Genomic DNA, 11,304 nt, shown 5'->3' with positions numbered 1-11,304 from the left:
CTTGACTCCTTAATTTGTTTGTCAGATTTTCCGCAGACATTTTTCTATCCAAGTTTGTCTCCTGGTAGGCCTAGTAAAAATATATGTTTTTCAGTGTGTTGTTGGGTTGAACCATAGACAGGGTTGAATGTTGGACAATGCTTTACCACATCCGACATAGTCTCATCAAACATTGCGGAGTCTGACAAACTAATTTTGATAGTGTATGCCTAGCTCTCCACTATATTCACAAAACATTATTTGCAACTCAGTAGTGTTATTTTTATCCAGTTCTTGTTACGTAGTTTTCATTGACGTTTGATGGATTTTTTTTTTTGAATGATGTGATGTCTTATCTTCATTAAGTTACAACTTCTAATAATTTATTAAATATGTTTATTTCTAGATTTTGCCACTTATAATGGTTAATTATAAGATTTTGCCTTTGTTTAGAAGCTTTCTAATTATGTTATGTCCTTGGCTGTGATTGAAGGAAGATAATAAATGAATGCAATTAACAGATTAAAATATTTGATTGCCTTTCTTGATTTTTAACTTGTGTTGATAGATTATAGAACAGCTATAGATCCGAAAGGGGGGGGGGGAGGATGGCAAATCGGGCTACAACACAACCTGAGACGTCCGTAAATAATATCTGAGGCATTTTGGGCAATCATAATTTCCTCTTCTTTCTTTCTTCTTTTCTCTTTTTTTTTTTTAACTTTCCAAAAGTGCTGGATCGCCTTCCCCCGCCCCCTAAATTCGCCGCTGGTTATAAACAGCCAAAACAGTTTTTTAGTTCAACAGACATATCAGGCTGTACCTTGCCTAGTAGTACTGGAATAAGAGGAAAGGTGTGTGTTCTGTTTTTTCTATTCAGTTCAATTTTATTCAGTGCTACGAGTGCTATCAATGGCCAATATCCGCTAAAATTACATTACAAAATACAAAATACACATACATGAGAACAACAAAAAAGAAAATGAGAGACACACTTCATCTCTTGTCATTTGCTGGTAAACTTAATGCCAAGCTAACTTATTCTAGTCTACTTTTACTGTTTATTTATTTATTCATCCTTTCATTTATTTATTTTTATTTATTTATTCATTATTCATTTATTTAAAATACCTCCATAGTGATGATAGAGATGAATTAACTTTAAAAAAATAGGTACATTGAGGTAGATGTGTATAAGAGACAGCCAACGCCCATCAAGGGAAAGTGTATCATCTAGGCCTAGAGTCAATTTGTTGAGGCTTGATAGTCAAGGAGCTGTCTCTTATACACATCTAGATGTGTATAAGAGACAGGTGCTACGAGTGCTATCAATGGCCAATATCCGCTAAAATTACATTACAAAATACAAAATACACATACATGAGAACAACAAAAAAGAAAATGAGAGACACACTTCATCTCTTGTCATTTGCTGGTAAACTTAATGCCAAGCTAACTTATTCTAGTCTACTTTTACTGTTTATTTATTTATTCATCCTTTCATTTATTTATTTTTATTTATTTATTCATTATTCATTTATTTAAAATACCTCCATAGTGATGATAGAGATGAATTAACTTTAAAAAAATAGGTACATTGAGGTTATAAAATTTGAATATTTGAAGGGGTGTTTCTCGTAAATCTGCATGAAGATAAAAACAGATAAAATAGTGTGTTGATTTTTAAGTAATGGAAGAAAATGCTTTGGGAATTGAATTTTATGACGCATTGTCACATTACGTGTCGTTTGCCGCGTTTGCGCCGAAACCAAAACTTAACTCGTAGGATTACTCTTGGGATAAAAATAGCCCGCATTCATGACGTAACTAGAAATTTCCGTGAATGCGGATTGATATGGCATAACTTCCCATTGAAGAAATTTACTCAAACCTTTAAAAAAAAAAACCCATAATATACGTTGTAGTAAATTATATAATAGAATATATAACCCCAAAGAGGTTGATATGCATTTAAAAATACGTACCTTTACTGAAACTTAAACATTTACAGCAAGAATTAATGAAATTTCCGTCTGCTCTAGTAACCGCAGTTACACAGAGCCTAGCCTGTTTTTAGAAGATGATGCAATAGATTGATTGAACCAGCGAGCGTATGGGTCAAAAGACTAGGATTAGAGCGAAGCGATTCATTTACCAGCAACAGAAACAGAAAATATACATCGTGAAGAAATCTGCTATCGTAAAAATGGATTATTTCGAGTTTACAGAAAGGAAATCGTCTACTGATGAATGTGTTTATGAATTTCAACAATATTGTGATGAGAACTCAGTTTGTAATATAGGAAATCAAGACAATTTTTTGAGTTTACCAAATGACTTTTGCCTTGACGCGGATCCACCGGCAACGAAGCACGTTCGGGTCATCCATTTTGACAGTATGTATTGGCAAGCTAAAATCTATTAAAAACGTGCTAACTATACAGGTACACAATGGTATAATAAGCTAAAGTTAAAGCACAGGACTATTTAGTAAAGGCAATTTATTTTACTATGTGTCTGTGAACCAAGTAAATTAGAACAATGGATCCAAACTCGATCCGAAATCAACACGAGACTTCCGTATGGCAAGCTCTATTCAGGGCGCAACACCTACGTGTGACCAGAAACCTGGCGAGAAAACAAGGGCTTTCCAACCTGCAGCACCAACGCCCATCAAGGGAAAGTGTATCATCTAGGCCTAGAGTCAATTTGTTGAGGCTTGATAGTCAAGGAGAGGATAGGCCTAGCAAGAGTCCACCTATTTTACCTTCTTCTAAAAGTAATATTTATCATCACTCTGAAGTTAATTACTACAAGGAAATACCAACAATGATTAAATCAAAAAACTCTTATTACTCACCACTGCCAGTTAATCAAAGACTACAAAATATTTTGCAAACAAGAACTAATGAGCTAAATGCTGTTATGTTACAAAGATGTTCTATTACGCATTCAGATAAAAATTCAAGTGAATTTATAAAACTTGCACAGATTTCATCATTTCCAGCAAATGAAAATAAGATGCAAAAAGAGAAAATCTTTGCGCCCTCTGTTCCGTTAACGCGACGTTTGCCGTATTTTAGACCAATGATTCCGGTAGTAGGAATGAGTGCTGCTGCTATTCTGTTTGGCAGATTTAAACAAGGAGCTAGAACTAACATGTTTATGCAAGCCCATGCCTCAGAAGAACCACCCGAGTCCAAGGTGTTTGACATCCATCAGTCATTATCTTTAGCAAAATTCGAACTTAGAGAATTGCAAAAATTGACAATGAATCAACATCTACCTCAAAGTAACCAGGTTGCAAGGCCTGCTGTTACAGACAATAAAAATGAATGTATTCCAGATATTGATATCAAGGGTGAAAAAATGAACCCAAAAGATGTAGGCCTAGAGGAAGTTGACCCTCTTCTTTCCACATTGTCTGTGGAACAAGATATAAAAAGCAATGAATGCAATAACCAAAGCGATGTCAATCTTCAGGCATCTCCAACAGATCATCATTCTAGTAATGAACATTTAAGTGAAGACAGCTCATGTTATTTCAGTTCCGAATGTAATGACGGAGATGATGACAGTGATGGTAATCGTAGAAGCAATGCTTCCGAAGATGAGAATGATGAAGACGATGAAGATTATAGTGATCAAGATAGCGATTGTGATTCATCAGGATCTCTATCTGATTTTGAAAGCGACACTGAGTCGTACGATGCATCCAGTGAATATGAATCTGATTCTGATATTGAAAGTGATTCTGAGTCTTGGTCAAGCGATGTCAAAAATGATGAGGTTCCTGTATGCGCCAATTCCATCGTCTCTTTCATCTTAGGCCAAGATAGCGAAGCTGCAGGCAGCAAGGACAGTGGCTTTGATGAAGGGGATGAACAAACACAAAATGATGCTGACAATACAGACCAGGTTGATGAGGATCGTCTATGGCGCTCTTTCATGGCATCTGGAGATCCTTACAACCCTATTAATGGATGGAAGTGTTCTTCAGATAGTCCATTCCGAGGAAGTGCCTCGGTGAATCAAAGTGGCCTTGGTCCACAAGAAGTGCAATCCCCATCAAACCTTAAGTCAGACAATGCAGAGCCACATTACTCGATATCTGATGACGATATCTCAACAGATGTCAAACATGCTGATTCATCTGGTCAAACTAAAGATGACCAGCAGACACAAAATGGTAAAGTGGATGGAGTGTCTTGCCCAGTTATTAAATGCCTTCTATCTTGTGCTATGCCATCCAATAAAACTAATCTGAACAATAAGTCTAATGAAATTAATTGTGATGCTGCTGTTAATACTGTAGTGAACATTGTTAAAAGCTGTTTCAAGAACAAGTTGTCAGGACAACAAGAAAAACAAACTAAGAAAGTAAGTTAAAATTACACAATAATTTGGCATTGTTCTTTATGCCCTACAGTAGGCCTACTGTATACTGTGTAATCTGTAATTTAGTCTTCAAATATAATAATAATACATTGTCTCACTTAAATTCAAGACCCCTCTAAATATAGTCCACCTCCAATTTAAGACCACAAATTCTGTAGCCCTGGATGAGTACTTTTCCTTTATTTTCATAATAATTATTTTACTAATTAGTATCAAAGATGATATAGACAAGGAAATCAGTGGTCTAAAACGTGTCTATAATTTGAAAAATATGTATAGTTTCAATGGAGAAGTAATTCTGATTTAATTCATTTCAAATTCTGTCAGGAAAATGTAACAAAATATAATCATCATGATGCTGGCTTCCAAGGGTTGCTAAAATGTTTAAGACTATTAAAGTGGCTCTCTTGATAGCAAAATAATGAATATTCATGATGATATACAAATTGTTGACTACATCCAATTTAATGAAAATTCATCTTTTATTTAAATGTAAAGCTTTGTCCGCACTATCAAATTTCCTTGGACAACAAAAAACTGTTGTATGCCCATATATAGACATGATGTGCCTATATATGGTCATGATGTGATGTCATCATGACCATATTAAGGCATGTCACATGTCTTTGTCAAATACAATTTAATAGTCTGGACAGGTCATTAAGAATGTTATAATTGAGTAGCTAACTACAGGTAGTTATTATAGACTGCAAAGTTGTCTGCTATCTGACTGGACTGTATAGTCACTGTTTAAACTGTGCATTGCTCAATGACATCGTAGCATTGCACCAGCCACTTAAGACTGTTTGAAGTTGGCAGCGTAAACGATGCATTTCGTGGACATGTGCCATAAAACAACATTGTTAACAGCCCTTGACTGGAATACAGTATATTAATTACCTTTTAGCATGTACGGTGCCAGATTCAAGGGGCCATTCCCCTTCCCCCGCCCCCAACTCATAAATTTTTCAAGAATATTTTAAGTCTAAGAGTGCCATTTCCGGCCATCTTTAGAGGCCATAATAATTATATTTTTTCTGTAGAAGGAGTCCCTTTCTCAGGCCCCTCATCTATTTAGAATTCCTGTATCTTCCACTGATGATGATGTACAATACTGCACATATTCAGTTTTAAAAAGTTGATCATTGTCATGATGGAAAATAGATTAGGTTACATCTGGCTGAATAAAGTAGGCCTATCTCAGATTCTAAAATACTATAATACTGTGTATTAATTAATATACTATATAATAATACTGTATATTAATAATAATAATTTTGTTCCTTCTTTGTCACTCTGCTGTTTCCCAATACCCTTCTATAGTATATGCTGGTAGTTCAATTTCAGATGTAATCGAATTGACTGATAACCTATTTGATTATACAATTGTGAATAGAAGCTTGAATTAGAATGGACTTATCTTTGGCATTGTTGTTTTTCCTAGTATTAAATAAATTATCTAAAGTAAACTTCCTAATGCATGATATGACTAAATCCAACTGATTTCATTATAAATACTGTACCTAAAAAATATTGTATTCAGTCTGCTGAAACTGAAAATTATTTCGAAATATGAGGGTTGCCTATCCAAAGCCAACATCAGCGAAAACTAAAAATTGACTTTTTAATATATTCTTATTCTCCACATTATTGCTTTGAAATAATGGGTCATACTGTAATACTGGAATCTACTTTACTGTTACTATTGCCAAAGTTTTGAGCAAAGGTATTTACAGTACCATGCTTCTCTGTACTAAAGTATACTATACTGCCCAGCCACATTGTTTTGCTATTGTTCAGAGCATTTAACAACATTAGAGTATGCTGGTAATTGGGATGTCAAGCCTTATACTTACAGTATGTGACAACTGCTGTCTCCTAGTAATGCAATTTCAATATTTTATAGTGTTATTTATCGTAATATATTACCTGTATTAAAAAAATACTTTAAACTTGTACATTTTAATATAGCAAATTATGACAAATTTCATGGCAAAATAAAACACTGTATTCCATTTACTACTGTACTACTGTATTTATTCTGATCTCATTCTTATTCTTAGTTACTGTAAATCACAGTATTCTGTTTACTCAAATTCTGATCTCAATCTCATTCTTAGTAGTACAATTGTATAAGGCCAGTGTTGTATCTGGTTTTTACACTGTTATCCCTAGAATAGTGTCCACACTTCCCCAATTCAATTTACAGTTTAATTATTTATAGAATGATAGCTATAGCAAGTCTGTTCCTTGAACTCCGTGCGTGATACTGTTTGTTACCTGATCTATTCATATGACTAAACTTGTGGTCAAAATTGTTTTGATTTCACCTAGGTTGCTGTGATTATAGTAAATAATGTATAGCATTGACCTAACAAGTACTGTACGTTATTAAGAGGTCATATCGATCAATAGTATTGTAATGTACTGTACAGTCAATTAAATTGATTGTTGTTGAAAGACAATGGCAAATAATGACCTTAGTAATGGTAATTTTTTGGTTAGTAGAAACTGTAGAAATGTGGCAGCCACATAATAATAATAATAATACTAATAATAATTTATAATAATAATAATAATAATAAAATGTATAATATAGCGCCTAATGGATCACACATCCCTCTAGGCACTTTACATAAATCTTAAACTACTGTACTGTATAGTGGAAAACTGTCCCCCACCACAGAAAACCAACCCAGTTTTTCAGAGTCTACAGTAGGTTTAAACATAAACATTTAATAAGTAAACCCTGATAGATATTGGCCTTCTTTCCTTAGAATAATAAGAATGATTCATATTGTTTTAAATGATGGCCATGTTATCTATATGATTTATTCATACAATAATATTTGTCATTACGAAATACCTTGGCTTGTTATGTTGAGAACTGAAATATATTATTTAATGTTTGTTGGATAAAAGCCAACAACAAAAATCATTATCGGTAAACACTCATACAATAGGTTTCTGTATATTGAAGCACGGTTGACATGCTTTTACTATTCATATTCAAATGTTGTCATTGAACCGGCCGGTAGTATCCTATTCATTTGTGTATTAGGGAAAGTACCATGTCGGTGTTATATTGCTCTGTACAATGGTAATAGGTGGCCCCTGGTGGATCAAGAGAATAATAAACAGAATGGAGTCATGTACATTTTTAGACATACATACAGTATACTGTACTTGAGTATTGTCTGATGAACGGATAATATGGAAGATTTTTGCCATTATCATAGTGTTGTTACGGAGTAGCCTATTGTATTGCAGTGTTTATGCCAGCTACTGGTACTGGTATAGGTTGTAATGCGCCTCTTTCTTTGAGGTTATAATGCACAGTTCTTTTCCCTGGTCATTGGGTCAACATGCTTTAAGTGTTACTGCTGGCAATCAGCGCAGGAGCAGGCAACCCCACCAGGTACCCATTTAATGCAGATAAAGTGCCTTGCTCAAGAACAGCAAAATGCACAGCAAGGGATTGAATGCCCGACCTTAAAGGTTGGGAAACTAAACCGTTCCTGCTGCGCCGAACCGCCTCTGTGACTAGGTCCTTTGGGGTGGAGGAACAAGGCACTGTGAGAGTTCTCTAAAATGTAATTTATAAAAAAAAAATATTGGTGTTTCCCGGCCAGATGTAATTTTCTATAATTATAATGCATGACTTATTAAAATTTTCATGATCATTGTATTTTTTTTCAGGTCTCTTTCAGTGACAAGGATGTTAGCTCCGTTGCTTACGAAAACCCTGCTTGGTACGACGACTACCGTGAAGTGCGCAAACCATATTGGGAAAGCTTTGCCCGTGACCGATTTCGGTTCCACCGAAGAGTGAACGAAATCAGCGATGCTATTAGCTACTGTTTTGAACCGAACCACCGAAGAAAGATAATGAAAACGCTCAAAATAGACGAATAATTTTAATGAAATCTTTTATGCAAATATGCTGCATTGATATTTACACAATTTTTCATACATGAATTATTAAAAAAATTATTTAATAGTTGGTGGTACTGGTACAATTCTTATATTAGTTGTGGTGGGCATGTCTCGCATTAGTCCTGCTGGCTGAGGTGGTGTATGATACCAAGAAGTGCAGTTAAACAGTACTTCATACCACAACATACAGTACATTAACTATAGAGGTCTCATTTAGATGCCAGAAACCAGTAGTCACTGTATGGGATACAATTTAATTATTATATGGGTGTGGTTATTTACCTAATTCTACCTGTGGATGATAATATATGGACCTTTGAAAGGGGAGTGTTATCATCCAAGATAGTAACAATGCATTAGATAATAGTTTAATTAAACAAGCTGGGTTAGTGAACAGTAACTGTATGATAGTGTACAGTATATAAATTATATTGGAAGACAGCACTTTTTAACTATTTAGAAATAGTACATAGACTTTCAGAGAGATATAAAGCCCTGCCCAAACCATCAAATTTTGTCTGACAAAAACATGTGATATGCCTAAATATGGTCATGATGACATCACATCATGACCATATACAGGTATAGGCACATCATCACTAACTATGGGCATAGAACATTACTTTGTTAAAGAAAATCTGATAATTTGGACGATTGGTGTGTGTTCTGTACTCTAGGTAGTCGGAGAATGATTCTCGTACATGTTTTCTCTGACAAAGTCAAAATAATTAGAGATATTGTCTGTTTAAAGGTTGGCAGACAAACAGACATGCTGTTGCCTTACATTTTAATATTATACATACTGTAGTACTGTATAAAGTTTAGAAGTGGTTGGGATTTTAATTGTAAATAGATTCCATAGATTTTTTTTATATACAGAATTTAGGAGAATCAAAGATGTTTATTAACCTACACCATGTTTGAATAATTTGTTCTAATATTGTGATAATATTGTTGTGTTAATTTAGTGAAATGTAGTGCAGATTAGTCTACAAACCAATGAGAAGACATTGGGCTTGTCCTATTCCCACTGTGCAAGAAAAACATGCTTTAAAAATACTGTACCAATCAAAACATAATTTAAGAAAGCCAAACATCTCATCTTTGTTATTCTAATTTCCTCAATACCTCGCTTTACTTAACCTTGAGTGGGCTGTGTCTGGCATGGAAGATCTTAGTACCTCAGTTTTTACTATATATCACAGTACATAGGGACCATTTTATGCTTGCTACACAATTTCACAACCATTAAACATTAACCAGCAGTTTTTAGCTCCGATGAGGAGCTCTAGAAACACTTGGCTGATTGATTAATAGATCTTTTTGTATGGGCAGCCATTAGGTCCAATATACTCTACTGCCTCTGTTATACTACCATCATCAGGCCTTTTGAGATTACAAGAACTTGTTTAACGGTTAATACTATAAACATTACGCATTTTGTTCTACATTTCCCAGTGTAACTGTTTTGAGATCCACAACCCCAAATTGTGTTTTAAGGTATATTTATATTGCATATCATCCTACAGTATATTAAATAGTTTGCCTAGCCAGTTTATTTTAAATAACCTCAATCTTTTGCTATTATTGGTAGCTTATGTGTGAATGTCACACAGGTAAATGTTCAAAAAGAAGTTCTTTATTTCCTCCATGGTTAGCCTAGGAAGTGTTGTTCACCTCATCTTTAATCCTATTTGTTAGGCACTTTTAAAGATCCTATGTGGATAAAATCTTGATTCTTTAGTCTGTAAAATGTTGTCTTTCATCATTTATAATTGACAATTTATTTTATGGTTTCTAAAATATAAAAATGTATTAAATAATTAGAAAGATGGTATACAGTACAGTATTAGATTTTCCCTTCAGACACAAGACATTGTTTAATCAGATTTAATCTCATAGTGTATTGCATCAGAAATTGCATGCGTCACCATGTTTGTTGCAAGTCTGATATGTATCATTAACATATTGACAGATAATTGATAGTACTATGTAATATTGTAGATAAAAATTCTCTGAATGTATTAAATACTGTAGTTGATTTATTTAATAATAAAAACTCAGCTGATAGTAGTTAAACAGAGTAATAGTCTATTATGGTGTGGTTGCACTTCTTAATTATTGAGTACTCATTAATCAGTGTGTCATTTATAAGATCTGATTAACTTTAAATTATACTATTTCCTAAATTTACTCCGATTTATGTCCATTATTATGAAATTAATATGGCTGTTTACTAATGTAGTTTTAAGTTCCCTAACTCAATTACAAAGTGAACTGTATTTGCATTTTGATGCATCTTTTATTGCCCATTTAAGACATTGTCATTATATACATATTATACTAATTTTAAGTCAATCGTGATATCATCACTGCAACTCCCATTGTTATCTTCTAATTCCCAACCATGCACTTATTTTTGATTAGTGCATGGCTTGCTTGATCTTTTTTTTAAATTCAATAGAATAAGAAACATTCTTTGGAAATGGTGGGTGTACCGTAAACTAGATGTACTCATTGTGTTTTAGCCACAAACTCTTCAATTTAGTACATTTGGTTATTATAAATAACCTTGATGGTACATAATTTACATGTTACAGGAAAAGCCCTTTGTTTTCTTGTTGAATTTTATCAATAAAATATAACGACTAAATAATGATGTGCTGTGCATGTTTGTTCCCATTTTTATATTCCATTATATACAACATACTTTCAATACATAAACATTATGTGTAGATATGAGTATTTTTTGGTGTTAAACAAAAGGATAACGCAGTCCAGACTTCAGTGCAATCATTCTCGTGAATTGGGAATTACCTACAGCTTTCTTCAACATGCACATGATCCATAAATTTTCACACAGCACACAGCTTAAGCAGACATGCTGCACTCAACGCGATTCTAATAAGAACGCAGAGCCACATGCACACACAACGGGTCGTTTTTAATGAAGATCCGTTTAAACTGCAACCCACAATCAGCAGACGGAAT

At 34.0% G+C, this 11,304-nt stretch overlaps 1 protein-coding gene across 1 annotated transcript; it reads left to right on the top strand.

The window, feature by feature from the left end:
- The first annotated feature begins 2,061 nt into the window (after nucleotides 1-2,061).
- Nucleotides 2,062-10,970, top strand: LOC117122928. The gene is made up of 2 exons (XM_033268707.1): nucleotides 2,062-4,359; nucleotides 8,077-10,970. The coding sequence occupies exons 1-2, from the start codon at nucleotides 2,521-2,523 to the stop codon at nucleotides 8,290-8,292; spliced, it is 2,055 nt and encodes a 684-aa protein (XP_033124598.1). The 5' UTR covers nucleotides 2,062-2,520; the 3' UTR covers nucleotides 8,293-10,970.
- Nucleotides 10,971-11,304: the final 334 nt, after the last annotated feature.

This window comes from Anneissia japonica, unplaced genomic scaffold (genome assembly GCF_011630105.1).
Source record: "Anneissia japonica isolate Jap-2015-1 unplaced genomic scaffold, ASM1163010v1 scaffold288071_len251177_cov169, whole genome shotgun sequence".
In the NCBI taxonomy this organism is placed as follows: Eukaryota; Metazoa; Echinodermata; class Crinoidea; order Comatulida; family Comatulidae; genus Anneissia; species Anneissia japonica.
The sequence above is the reverse complement of the archived record's forward strand: the minus strand, read 5'-3'. Positions and strand labels throughout refer to the sequence as shown.

Coding starts and splice junctions, on each gene's coding strand:
- LOC117122928 (XM_033268707.1), top strand. CDS start 2,521: ATGGATCCAAACTCGATCCGAAATCAACACGAGACTTCCGTATGGCAA. Junction 4,360..8,076: donor AAGAAAAACAAACTAAGAAA/GTAAGTTAAAAT, acceptor ATTTTTTTTCAG/GTCTCTTTCAGTGACAAGGA.